The sequence below is a fragment of the Rhinolophus sinicus genome, chromosome 6 (assembly GCF_057876585.1).
Source record: "Rhinolophus sinicus isolate RSI-liver-muscle chromosome 6, RSI-T2T, whole genome shotgun sequence".
NCBI classification, from domain to species: Eukaryota; Metazoa; Chordata; class Mammalia; order Chiroptera; family Rhinolophidae; genus Rhinolophus; species Rhinolophus sinicus.
This window is the reverse complement of record NC_142506.1, coordinates 51,259,317-51,273,974: the sequence shown is the minus strand read 5'-3', so window position 1 is coordinate 51,273,974 and position 14,658 is coordinate 51,259,317. Positions and strand designations below refer to the sequence as shown.

The following is a 14,658-nucleotide window of genomic DNA, read 5'->3' as shown; positions in this document are numbered from 1 at the left end:
AAACCCCAGGCAGTGAGAGCTGGGGAGTAGAAAGTAGAAAGAAATCCTAAGGAGAAATGCAAGTTTCAAGACCAAGACATTATGGTTACAATTACTTTTATTTACCTTCCTCTTGGCCGGACAAACAGAAGTCATGCTCTTACCTCATTGAGGTAGTTGCTTCCTCTGAAGAATAAAAAAAAACTTTTGGTATTTTTACCTTCATTAGAATGAGGCATTGTTTCCAGTATCCTCCTTACCCTTTTAACAACACCCAAATGTATTCACATTTCAACAGCAGGAGACACAATACCTCCAGCTTTCTGTAAGGCATGAACAAGGAAGCTGAATGATTCAGTGGAAAGAATCTGACTCCAACATGAATATTATGACAGCAATTCTGCTACAGCATTTGTAGGAATACCGCTTTTTCTCCTTACAACTATATGAACCTCAGGACAACTGTGTAAGGTAAGAAAGGGCAGGTATTTACATATATCCATTTTATAGATAAGGCTTGGAATAATTAAGTGACTTGCTTGGCCTGTCCGAGTAAGCATTCAGATCCATTAATTAGACTTGAAAGATAACAGCTCGGCCTTGCCTCCATCTCGATAGTTACTTATTGCATATAAGACTGCATAACACATAAATCACTATTTTAAAAGTGGTGGCTTCTAGAATTTTAGAGTGCATTTATTTTTCAACAACAAAAAAAAAAAACAAAAAAAGTCCTGTAAATTAAAATTTGTATAAAGTGGGCCAACTTATGTTGGAAGAGAGTAAAAGCAGTTGATTACTTAAACTCATACCTAAATTCAAAGCAAACTTTCTTTATCCCGGTTTTTATGTCAAGAGCTTCATTTCTTTGTATATAGTATCTTTATTCCTGCTGATGTCCTATAATTTTGGCATTTGCTTGTTGATATATATATATATATATATATATATATATATATATATACACACACACACACACACATATATATATATATATATTCCTTAATACACTCGATATGAATAACTAATACACTCTACACAACTAATATGAATAAATGGCTTCACACTGAGGAAAGGAATGACTTTGGGATTCAGCGCTGCAGGGTGGACAAAGTGTATTAGGAAGATAAATACCCGATTGTAGTCCAGTCAGCAGGAAATACATCCTTAGGCATTTTATAGTTTTAAAGAAATAGGAATCCTTGGGGGCAGTGCAGTGAGTGGGGTTTATGCCAGTTCTTTTTATTGCACGTCATATAACTAAAGCCCCAGAGCACCCCATTTCTGTTGTATGAGACTTATTCCTGTATTTATTCATCCCTATTCTTAAAAATAAGAACAGAAATGTTACTAATCTAGTATAGGGAAGTATTTTTACATCATAGGTTAATTTCATTATATGTGTAAGTTTAATTTCTGTTCAAGTTTTTGTATTAATGTCAGTATTTTTATTGCCCATTATAAAGAAGAAATTTGGGGGAATGTATTGCTGAGGAAGAGCAGAGAATCTTGTTTTTCAGCAAGTAATTTAGTTGTTAATTGCCTAAAGTAATTTATGTGAAACAGGATAGAGAAGTGAGCTGTGTGTCCTGTTCCCTTAGCAGTCCCGTTTTACGACAGCATAACATTATTTGTAACGCCCCCTGTTGTTGAAACATAAATAACAACCAGGTGTTTATCAACAGGAAAAAGCAAAAGATAAGAAGTGCACCGGAAACCTTGTCATGAGACTGCAGCCTCCTTGCACAAGTGTGTGCTGCAGCTCCGTCCTGCGCTGCCAGCCACTTCCCGGCATCTCTTCTCTTCCTTGTTGTCCCTGTACCTCCATCTCCTCCTAGGTTCCAACCTGGGCCAGTCCCAGAGAAAATGTATCAGAACCTTAGTCCTGGGTCCTCATATTATTAGTGGATAAGCCTGGGCGAGTCAATAACACTACTTAAAAATAGGGAACGTTTCAGTAATCTATGAGATGGTCCATCTAATAATTTTACTAACTTTCTTCCATCAAGGCAGTGATTCTCAAACCAGGGTGATTTTGCCCTGCAGGGGACATTTGACAATGTTTGGAGGCATCTTTCGTTGTCAAAACTGGGAAGGGGAGCTACTGGTATCTAGTGGGTAGAGGGCAGGAGTTCAGCTAATTCCTACAATGCACAAGACAGCCTCCCCACAAGAAAGAATTATCCCATCCAGAATGTCAATAGTGCCAAGTTTGAGGAAATTACATTAGAGAAAAAGTTCTGAATATTTCTGATGAATCTTCTTTCTTTTATGCTCCCCATTTTTACCTTTTCTCCTCAACACCTCTGACTCCCTAAGTGTTTCTTCAGCAGCGTCATTATTGGTAGAACTGCTATCTGCTGCTCCCTTGTAATCCGCACCCCCCATCTTCCTTGGTATAGGATTGAAATGGAAGGAGGCAGACCCAGCCCTCCTGGTTTCTTGTGTTTCTCCTTGGGTGATGGAGCCTGTGGAGGAAAACCTGGGAAATGAGCAAATGGCCACAGAGATGAAGGAGATGTGATTTTAATCTAGACCAACCTTTCCTAAAGTTGGTGGGAATCGTCAGGGTAGCCTGTTGACCATACAGGTTCTCAGGTGACGTCCAGGCCTTCAAGGGCCGAGCTTGGAATGGACACTAAGCAAACTCCCCAGGAGATTCATCATTTTTAGCTATTTCAAGAGCTGACATTTCTAATCACTGTTCCTACCAAGGGAGAGAGCCTTGCTGCTCAGGTCTAGAGGGTTTTAGCTTGAACATCAAGGGTGAGAGTTAAATCTATAGGAAACCCAATTAGACAATGTGGGGGAGGAGCTTGAAAGAGTGGACTGTGAATGGATCTGGCAACCAGCCTGCTTTAATACCAACTAGCTTTGCTTTGTGTTAGACAAAATACTTCCTATTTGTAAACTTTCCCTTCCCCACCTCCAATTTTTCCTTAGCTCTTCTTAGTTTGACATTCTTGGCTCTGGATAACTAAGACTTTCGAGGAAATGATATTTTCATGCCAATCTGAACTGCCCCACACTAGTCACTGAGATGGGGTTTATATGCTGCCACCTCACAAATGTGTATTTTAAACTTAAGCATTTTGTCCCATTATGCACTGCCCAGGATATAGCAATTACCTTTTTCCTTAACACAGTCTAACATGCTGCTTCTCTTCTTTCTTAATTCTCCTTTTGTTGTCCTGAGGTATCTCATGTCATAGTTTTTAGCGGACTAGTTACTTACAGACACACACAATTACAGCTGAATGTGTTGTATGTATTCTTGCAAGAAAAGTGACTGGTCCTCTGGCTGTGTTTCAAAACTCTGCTTTAGTCAACAGCATGGTAATAGAATGGAACTTGAAATGGAACCAATGTTACCACCTGCTGTAAAACCTAAAGTCTGAGCTCCTTTGAGAGCTTTATAAATGATAAATGACTATATTCAGATTTAATTCGGTCCCTTGAGATTCCCTCATATTTTTAATTTGCTCTTCTCGGCTGTCTCAACTTTTCTTTACTCGGGGTCAGGTTAGTAATCCAGGAAAGAACACTGAGGAACTAGAATTGTTATTGCAGGTGTGGAGTCACATGGCTATCCCATAATTTATTCATGTATTGAATTTTTTCATAGAATTAAAAAGACCTCAAGCTTCTCCATCAATCACAACCAACTCACTTTATTGGATGTTTCTAGAGAGAATCCACAGAGAGTTCTAGACAAGCAGAAGATCTGGGTTCTCCTCAAAGCAAAACCTCACTAATCTTGTGACTTTAGGTTAGTCGTGAATCTCAGCCCCTTGTACCACACTCTTAAATGGAGATAAGGAGCCTTTCTTGCCTCACATGTCTGCGAAGATCTGAGAAAAATACATGGGACAGGACTTTGAAAATTATAAACTACCATATGAAATACTAAGGTTTTCAATTTATTATTGTGATTGGAGAACAAGAGACGACAAATCTAATAGGAATACTATTAGACTTGCTATCACCCATAAAATGAACACTTTATAGGGTTTATTTAATAGTCAAAAATTATTAAGTGATGACTGTCAAGTAATGTTTTAAGTTGAAAAAGGAATCCCTTAGAAAAAAGTGCAGGAAGTTGGTCTTGCTTTATGTTCTTCTAAACTATATTTGCTACTTTCCATTAGGGACATTTTTTCTTTTTATTGAAATCTGACTGGGACAATTTCTAAGCATCATTTCACCTTAGTGTTTGGTTAATTACAGGGGTGACCATGTTTACTCCAAGATTTTTATTCTTTATTTGAGAAGAAATATGGTCACGTGTACATAGCATTATAATCAAAAACATTTCAATTGGCTCCTCAAAGTCCTTGAGATACATTCCAAGCTCTTTGCCTGGCAGGTAAGGGCCTTCTTGGGAGAGTCCCTAGCCTTTTACTTTCCTCTTACTAGAACTCTCTGCTTCTACCATATTGAATTATTTGCAGGAATCCAAATGGTGCACGCTCTGTCAGGTCTCCATGTGTTTACATAAGCTGTTTCCTCTCCGGAACAGAGCTGACAGCCCTTTCTCCCTACCCCTCTTTATTTGCCTGGTTAAAATGTGCGTAAGATTCAAGAGTGATCAGGTGGTGCCTGCTTCCCAGAGAGTCTTTTCCCAATTGGATATTCTTTCTCCTACAGTCAGACTTGGACTTTCTCCTTATACCCCTTCTCTGGGGTGTGAGCTCCTTGAGGGCATGGACCTTGTGATATTAACTGTTAAATCTAACGCTAGGGATTAACAGATCGGGGGCATGATCCAAGCAGTACCGGTTCTAAGCACTTGTTCCGTTTGCTGTAAACTTAGCCAGTTTAGACCATTGAACTGTAAGTTAGCTATTCAATGCGGACATCTAGTGGCCAAAGGGGGAAAATGACTTTGTTCTGGAGCATTTGTACCTATTAATAGACTCAGACATTCAAGCTCCGGAGCTCAACCCCCTCCTGTGCCTTCTGCCAACTTTCCACCACTTACAGGAATGTTGCTCCCAGATACTTAACTATTCAATAATAATAATAATACCGTCTATATTACCATTTTACTAAATACATTCATATGACCCTTTTACCTAATACAGTCACTTAACACACACACACACACACAGCATTTTGGTACAATTATTCCTGTTTTACTGGTGGGAAAATTGAGGTTCAGAAATGTTCATTAATTTTTCCAGAGTTGTGGTAATTATGTGTAGAAATTGGAATTGAATCCAAGATTTTGGCCCCCCCAAACAACCCTCTATTATAAAATTAATCACTTTGTTTCATAATTATTTATTTCTTTGTTTATAATTCATCTGATGAGTTGTTCTTCTGGGGCGTTTTTAGTGAACACTTTTCTTATTTAGGTACCCTTTTTATTTTAACAATTCAGCAGGTTGATGATTAGAGGTTTTTCTTTTGTTTTCCAGTAGATGGTGCTATAGTGAAAGTTTTTGTTTTCTCTTGCGGTACTTATGCCTCCAGGGTGGCTGTGGGGAGGTGTCACCCCCTGGGTGGTGGGTGCCCTTGCTGTGTCCAAGTCACCAGGGTCTCAGGGCACCACCGCCGTGGCGGGGGATGTGGTGGGCGGGTGGGAGCCGGGTTCATAAGCCTCCGATGCTGCTGCCTGGTTCCCGATGGCCGCTGGTGCCACTGGAGGCGGGAGATGCATCTCCACTGCTGCTGCCTGGGTCTGCTGCAGTTGGGGGAGGGAGCCGGACTCTCCTGTGCTGACACGTCCACTGTCCCTCTGACCCTCCGCCAGATGTGGAAGCCTCACCGGGACTCCTTCAATACTATTGCATTATCTGCAGCCTTGGGCTCAGCGTCAGCAGCTAGGTAACCATGTCTGCAGGCACCGCCCCGTCCATCGCCCCTACCATTCTGATATGCCCACCTTCAGATATACTGATGTGCAGATCTTTCAGGCAGAGCAGAGGAAACTTCGTAGGGTTCTAGATGTCCGACTAGCTGTGGAGTTCTGGGGAGATACATGATGCTCTGTGTTTAATTAGAAGTATTTCTGCTGCCCACTGCACTGTACGTTCCATGAGGCACTTGTTTCACTCACCTCTTTATACCTCTTTTCTAGCATAGTGATCGACACATGTAGATAAGCAATAAATATTGAATGAATGAATGAAAGTTAAAATTATATCAGCTTATTGCTTTAATCATAAGAACTCATTTATTCATCAGTAAGGTACACTGAAATTTGCTAACCTACAACATAGTGCAATTATTTGCAGCAAGTTTTCTTACCTTTGAAGGACCAAATCATATTCAAGGTAAATTAACTAAAAGTTGAGGGCCAAACTGTATTTCAACATTTAAAGGCAACTATATATCATTAAATATTATATTTAATAAGAAAGTTTGTAAACTATACAAAACAGTATTTTGTTAGAGTGAACTTACTATGTCACTATCTTTAGCTTTCTAGATTTTCTTCTAGAAATATACTCAGTTAAAAGATGATAAATAACGTTTAGGGAAAAATTTAATAAGGTGGAAATAGATTCTTATTTTTGAAGACAACACATCAAACTTGATATTTCTCTTGTCCCCAGAATTACCTATGAATTTAAGTTTATTCTTTGCTATTTTATCACTGCTTTCTGGAGTATTTCCTATATCATATTCCAAAACCCAGTCTTTTCTTTCAGTCACTTAAGTATTTACTGAACATTCACTCCTTTATTCAATGAGCACTTATTGATAGCCACATGTAACAGACACTGGGAATAATACTGCCCTTCCCCCCAAAAAAAACCCCAAACCTGTCGTGGTATAAATGAATATTAACTATGTTCTGTCAACTGCTTTCTAGGTGTAGGATCTCTTCATTTGATACTTTTATAATTGTAAAATCACAAAATTTTGTAATGTGAAGGGATTTGCAATTTTATGAAAACAAAAATAAAACTAAAGTTTGAAGAGACTGCATGAATTGCCAAAGTCACAGAACCACCTAGTGGGGAGCTAGGACCCACTCCCAGGCCTCTTGAAAACCTGCTCTCCACACCCCTACTCTACTTCTCATGATACCAGTCTTGTTTTCATTCTCCATTAGAACAATTTTTCTACAACCTGTTTTGACCCACTCATTTTATGCTGATGTATTCTAGGGAACTCACAGTTTCATTTTCTCCTCTGTAGTTTTATCATATACCTTGTGGTTTTACCTCTATTAATGTAATCACTCTGCTCTCATCATATAGGTTGGAAATCTCCAAGTTATTCCTTTAAAAAATTTTATTAAAAAAAATTTTGTTTTTAGTTTTCAATTATAGTCGACACATAATCTTGTATTAGCTTCAGGTGTACAACACAGTGTTTAGGTATTCATATAACTTATGAAGTGGTCACCCCAACAAGTCTAGTACACATCTGATACCATACATAGTTGTCACAATATTATTGACTATATTCCCTATCATGTATTTTAAAGTTATTCTCAACTTTTCTCCTTCCCTCAACTCTTCACATTCCATAAACCGATGGATTCTGTTGATACTAATTGCTCAATGTCTCTAGAATCCAGACTTCGTTCATACCTTTAAAGGTACCCGGCTTCAGACCCCATAATGTCTTGCCAGGACTATTGCAACTGCCTGCAAGCTGGTCTCCACGCATGGGGCAGTGTTTCAAGTTCTGTACTACTGCTAGAATGAGTATCCTTTCAGAGAAAAATGGGGGAAGAAGAATGGAGAACTTAACCATTGTCACTTTCATGCTTAAAAACATGACAGGAACAGACTCATAATTTACTCTTGTATATAGGAAAAGTTGTGGGGTTTTTTTTGTTTTCCCAAAGATCAAAAAGAAACAAAAAACCTTAGCAAGAAATTAAAAGTCTTTCTCGGTATAGCCTCATCTGCTCTTTCTAAGTTTATCTCCCTGTCATGTCCTCTGAACCCTGGCATCTGAATTCTCTCGTCGTTTTAGACTCGGTAATGGCCTTGATGCTCCGGTACATAATTCTTCATTCTTCCCGGAATGTGCTTCTCCTGCCTTGTTCACAAAGGCCCCATTTTCTTTGATTCCCACAATGCATTGTATCAGAAATGAATGAGATACAATGTATCAGGATTGTATAGTATTTACACCTTGTACAGTATTACAGGTGTTTACACATGCATTCCCTCCAGTCAGCTAGAGCTCTGAGTTTCTGTTATTATGGAACCTCCAGTGTCAGCACAGTACCCGGCACACATAGGTGGTCACTAGGAGCTTGTGAAGTGACTGAATCATTCTGGGGAGAGGCAGGGAAATAAACAAGTAGTATTGTTAAGGTGTATTTACTGTAAAATAGAGGTATAAATGAAGACTGTGGGAGTGCAGAAGACTTCACTCCCTTGCCAGCAATCCTTGCATGTGAACTGTCCATCAGCTGCCGTCTGCTAGCAGGTAGGTTACGGCAGCTCCCTGTGTAATTTTTCCATTTCTTTGGTCGGTTCACATTTGTGGAACCCATTTTGACTTTATCTCTAATAGCTGAGTCAGACACAGCTGTAAGAAGGAAAAAGCAAAGAGACGCTCACTTTACTGTTTCTCCCTGATTTGCTCGAGTTTCTCTCTACAGAAAACATAACACAACAGCTGCATCATGGGGGCAGGTGGGTTTTAAGGCTTTTATTTTTGTCCTGCTGCAACCCACACACCATTTTCTATTCCACATTTTCTTTTATGGGTAAATATATTTCCATTCGAATTTCCTGGGGACTGTGAGGCATGATTCCTCTCAGATATTTCAGCTTTTAGAGCACTATGTTGGTTCCAGACACACTGTCAGGAGTCTCCAGTGGAGAACGTAGCCTCTGTGACATCTGTGTTCCCTGGTGCCATGCTACACTGTCACACTCTCTCTTCCCGCAGGCACTGTTTCCATGACCACCCTCACTGTGCTGGCCTATGAACGTTACATTCGCGTGGTCCGTGCCAGAGTGATCGATTTCTCCTGGGCCTGGAGGGCCATTACCTATATCTGGCTGTACTCACTGGCGTGGTCAGGGGCCCCTCTCCTAGGCTGGAACAGGTATATCCTGGATGCACATGGACTAGGCTGCACTGTGGACTGGAAATCCAAGGATGCCAACGATTCCTCCTTCGTGCTTCTCTTATTCCTTGGCTGCCTGGTGGTGCCGGTGGGTGTCACAGCCCATTGCTATGGCCATATTCTGTATTCCATTCGAATGGTGAGTTGAAGACTACAAATGCCCCTCCCCCAAACCGTGTCCAGGGTAGAAAATTTTGTGTAGAGGAGAATCAAACTTCCTCCATGATGAGTATTTGCCCACAGCTGGAGCAGCTGGAGGGGACTTCCCGTTTTATAGAATTTTGCACTATGAGTCACTCTCTGGAAAGACCAATGAGGAATAACAGTTTTTCTCTCTACACCATCATTCTCTAACAGAATAGGGAAGGAAAGGCATTCTAGACAGAAAAAAAAAAAAAAACCAAAAAAAAAAAAAAAAAAAAACCAAAAAAAAACACCTCACACACAGAAAAACCTATGTCTCCAGCACTCTTAGAATTTAAGAACTCTAACAAAAGGAACTCCACAGGTCCCATAATCTTATTCATTCAAAGGTCACATAAAACCATTAAATAATAATACAGATATTTTGTTGGCAAATCATTTTTGAGTCATAAAGGCCAGCACTGACCACTAACAGGTTTCCTGTTGGGTGCAGCAAGAAGGACATCTGATGTAACAGAATGTGGGGCACACTCCATATTCCAGTGTTTAACTTCAACCGTATATGTTTTTTTGCTCACTTGATGCTTCTTCCTACTCTTCTTTCACTTCTTTCATCAAACCTCTTGCCCACTCTGCCAAACCCCTCTAGCTTTCACCTCTATCTCTTTTTAAATCAAAGTTAGTCACATGTATCATTTAAAATCATGACCCACTGTCCTGAACTTCCATGATCCAACTTTCTTCACACACATCTATTTTGTTAAAAAAAGAAATCTTTGGGTCAATGCAATTACCTGTTTTCCGCATGCTTGTAGTCAAATTAGAGAGGAGCTGGAGAAAAACGACACCAGATTTCCAGTGTCCATACTCAGATGTCCTCTCAGCAGTGTCTAGCAATCCTTTCATAATAAGATGCTCCACTCTTTCTACACAATTGCTACTACAAATTCTCAATTCTCATTTTAATTTCTTGCTCTACTTCCCCCCATTCTATCAAATAATCATGCTTCTTATTAATCGGGTAAAATAAAGATATCATCAAGAAACTCCTCAACTCCCTGCCTCCCTTTATACAAACCTCTATGTTTATATTTATTCTTAGACCCCTCCCTTTAGTTACAGGGCAATGGGAAAGAGGTCTATTAGGACCAAACTGATCCTGTATTCTGGTTATTCCCCCTACGCCATTCTCTGTCCCAGGGACCTCTGTCAAGTAATAATTTCTCTTTCACTTATACCTTCTATCTCTCCCTTCTACTGGCTCTTTTTAATACAAAAGCAAAATATACTCTTATCTCCCTCTAGTTATCACTTTATTTCTCTCCTCATCACTGCTAACTCAAAGAGTCATTGGTGGCTTTTGGTGATACATCATCACTCAATAAGCATTCATTTGACCAATATTTACTCAGCATCCAAAATGAAACAATTACGGACTGAATGTCTGTGTCCTCTCCCAAAATTCACGTGGAAGCCTTAACCCCCAGTGTGATGGTATTGAGACATGTGGTCTTTGGGGCTCTTACAATAGGATTAGTGCCCTTATAACAGGAAGCAAGACCAGATCTCTCTCTCTCTCTCTCTCTCTCTCTCCCCCCCCCCCCCCCCCATATAAGAACACAGAGAGAAGGTGGTCATCTCCAAGTCAAGAAAAGTGGCTTCAGAATGAAACCTGCCTTGCTGGCACCTTCATCTGAGACTTCTCAGCCTCCAGATCTGTGAGAAATAAATTTCATCCAATCAGTCTATGGTACTTTGTTATGGAAACACAAGACATTTTCTAAGCTTTGAGGATACAATGAATAAGGTATAGTCCCTGCCTCAAAGAGTTTGTGGTTTAGTAAATTCACCTAGAATTTATTTCTCAACCCGTTGCAGATCAGCACCTTCTTCCTCTAGCACACTGTCCTAGAAACCGCTCTCATTAAGGTCACGGATGGCCTCCCAAATGTTACATCCAGTGGACACATTTCTATTTTTTCTGGCATCTGTGGTATTTGAGACTTCTGGAATTATTGACAACTTCCACTTTGCATTTCTTCTCCCATTTTTCTAGGACCCCATTCTCTCCTGTCTTTATTGCTGATTCACTGGCCCATCTTCTTAAGTCTCTTTCAAGGGCTTCTTTTGCATGGGACTTGCCAGCAGTCTGTTCTTGGCTCTCATCTCATGTCACACACTAGCCTTGGACAATCTCATATACTGCCAGGGTTTCTCCTTCTAACAATAGCTTGGCGGCTTTGAAATCTCTGTTGCTGATCAGGTTGTTCTTCTGACCTGTATCAGATGCTCACAGTCACTTGCCTATTAAGTACTTCTAGTTGGATGGTCCATAGACTCGTCAAATTCAACATATGTGAAGATGAATTGGTCACCTTTCACCACAAATCTGCTACTGCTCTATTCGCTTTCTCAGTGAACGGTCACCACTCCTAGCTACCTAACCCAGAAATTAGGGACTAGTCTTTGACTACTCTCCATCCTTCTTTCCCCCCTACCCAACTAATGGTCACTTTTTAATCTATTCAACCTCAAGCATTTTTCCATATGCCCTTTCCCCTCTCTCCCACGGCCACACACTCAATTCAAAAACACCTTAGTTTTTTTTTTCTTTTATTCTTGCTTTCCTCTAGTCCATTTTCTCCACATTGCCACCAGAGGCATTGTTCTCAAATGTAGATATTCTCATGCCACTGCCTAGCTTAAAATTTTTTAGGGGTTCCATTGCCTTCATGATTAAAAACAAAGTCCCTGAGTGTGACGTCCAGGTCCTGAATGACCATCTCTTGTCTGCCTGTCCAGCATCACTTCTTAACATTCCCTCCTCTCTTGCCACCTCAGGATCCAGCCAACTGCAGTATTTCTTGTTCCCAGTATTTGACATGTGCTCTTCTACCTTTTTGTGTTAACATGCTGCCTTTCCCTGGAACATTCTTCTGTCTTTTCTCCTTTCGTGGCTAACTCCCACTCACCTCAGAAGGCTAAGTTCAGGATCTTTCTGCTCTGACCCACCTCTGGATTGATTACCCATCCTGTGTACTCCCTTCGCCTCCCTGCCTCCTCATGGCATGTATCACTCATGGAAGCAGTCTGTATGTGTGCTTGTCACCCTCACCCAATAGTGAGTTAATTCCTCAAGACAAGTGACACAGTCTTATTTATTTTTTTCACTTACAGCTGGAATAATACCTGCATATAATAGGTAATCAGTGACTATTTTTGGAGTGAGAAACAGAGCATAGGAAAGGGAAGTGGTGAAAGAACAAAGAGACTTGACTAGACTGTGCAATGAGTAAAACACAGACCCTGTGCAAGCAATTGACTCTATTTCCTTATCCAGAGGGGTGTCTCATAGCAGCAATGGAGACACTGGTACGCACGTGAGAATGAGGACACGTGAAGTAGGAAAACCTACAGACGTGTGAATCAACAAGCACTGGGCACCTGCCGTTTATGTCGGCACAGGACACCTAGAGGGGCTTGCGGGAAATTTGTCTCAAGTGGTTCATCCTTAGAACAAATCTGACAGCGGTGCCTATGCTCTTGCTCCATCCACAGCAATTTTAAAAAATACCCTCAAATGATTGAATACAGAGGGTGAGACATGACATAGAGCTCTTTATTCAGAAAATGTTGAATGAGCAAAGTGAAAGAATAGACAGGGATGAAATAAAGAGGACAAGAGATAAATGAAAACTCATCACGGAAACTTCACATATACCAGCCCCCATAATCTGAAACATTAGTCAGGACCTTCTCCTTACACCAGAGAGGAACTGGGGAAGTATAGACCAGTATTTTCTTAAGTTAACTTCTCCAGCATGCACGCAATTCCAAAGCGAGAAATGAGCACTTTGCTTTGATAAATGGTGAGAGATGAGGACTGACTGTCCCAGTACAGATAAAAATGTTGGGCCCTTGACAGTGGGGACTTGGGGGACAGATCACTGGGATGTGGTTATGTCAGTAGTTAACTGAAACGCTGAGGAATCATGATTCCAAATATCCCATAGTGTTATAAAAGTACATAGGACTATTACTCGGCCATAAAAAGAATGGAGCCTTACGTTTGCGACAACATGGACGGACCTACCGGGTGTTATGCTAAGTAAAATGAGTCAGACAGAGAACGACAAATGCCATATGATCTCACTTATAGGTGGAATCTACAAACAAAATAAACGAACAAAACAGAAACAGATTCATAGATACAGGGAAAAAACTGATGGTTGCCAGATGGGTGGGGGGTTGGGGGATAGGATGAAAAGGTGAAGGGATTTATAAGTACAAACTGGTAGTTATAAAATAGTCATGGGGATGTAAAGTACAGCATGGGGAATATAGTCAGTAATATGGTAATAACTATGTATAACTATAATATGGTAATAAATAGACTTACCGAGGGATCACCTTATAAATTATATAAATGTCTAACCACTATGCTGTGCACCCGAAATTGATATAATATTGACTGTCAAGTGTCATTGAAAAAAACTATATACATATATAAGTATACTTGTTTCTAATATAATTCAAATATAAATAAATAATCTTGAAAACAATCCCACAAAGTCATACATGTGGAACTGAGACCCAACTTCTGTTAACACTAATAAGTTATTTGTTTTAACCTCCTTTAGTCTTTATTCTTAGAGAAGGTAATAGAGTAAAACATCACACAGGGAACAAAAGTGGTGAATCTGGGATATGAACCCAGATCTAATTCTAAATCTAGAGCTTTTACTAGAACTCTACAAGCTTCTTAAAAACTCTTGGGAAAAATATCCACCGTCCAGAAAAGTTCGTTTCTGAAAGTAAAATAATTTTACATTTAAAAAATAATTTCTTTTCAAATAGAATTGCACACACAGATAATATTAGTACCAGAAATTTAGCACTGACTTGCACACACACACATTCTCTCTACTCTAAAAAAAATCAAACATTTTAATTATCCATGTTTTCTTCTATTCTTTGTCAATATGTATACATGATTCCAGTAAGAATATAATTTCTTAAATATAATTTTAGATATCAGTAATTTAGATATATCAATTCGAATATACTTAAAATACAATAAGCACATGTTCTAACTGATTTATTTGAAAATTTCCTTAATTTTTTTGATGATAGAAATAAAATGAATATATAGTTTGTTGAAATGCAACAAATTTCCCAGTTAAAAATTATATACTAAGTATCAGCAATATGCTGATACATACTTTTTAAAAATCTATAAAGCATTTTTTTTTTATAGCACAACAGTTGTGGGAACAGAGCCAGGAGTGCAGTTTCCGGGCTCTCGGCCTCACATGGAAAGGTGCTGGCTCAGGTAGTAAATGGCCATCAACTGTGACTGGATGGCCATCAGCTGTGGCTAGTTGGCCGTCAGCTGTAACCAGTGAGCCATTGGCCACTAATATAACTGCCGTGGCTACGCTTGCAGCAACTGGGCACTGGCAAGGGTAGAGAGTGGATTGCGGATT

The 14,658-nt window shown here is 39.8% G+C and overlaps 1 protein-coding gene across 1 annotated transcript in view; it reads left to right on the top strand.

The window, feature by feature from the left end:
- Window positions 1-14,658, top strand: part of OPN3 (opsin 3) — a 31,551-nt gene that overhangs the window by 12,540 nt on the left and 4,353 nt on the right. The window contains exon 2 of the mRNA XM_019746832.3: window positions 8,848-9,167. Coding sequence (XP_019602391.3) covers window positions 8,848-9,167 — 320 coding nt within the window. The remainder of the gene's footprint in view (window positions 1-8,847; window positions 9,168-14,658) is intronic.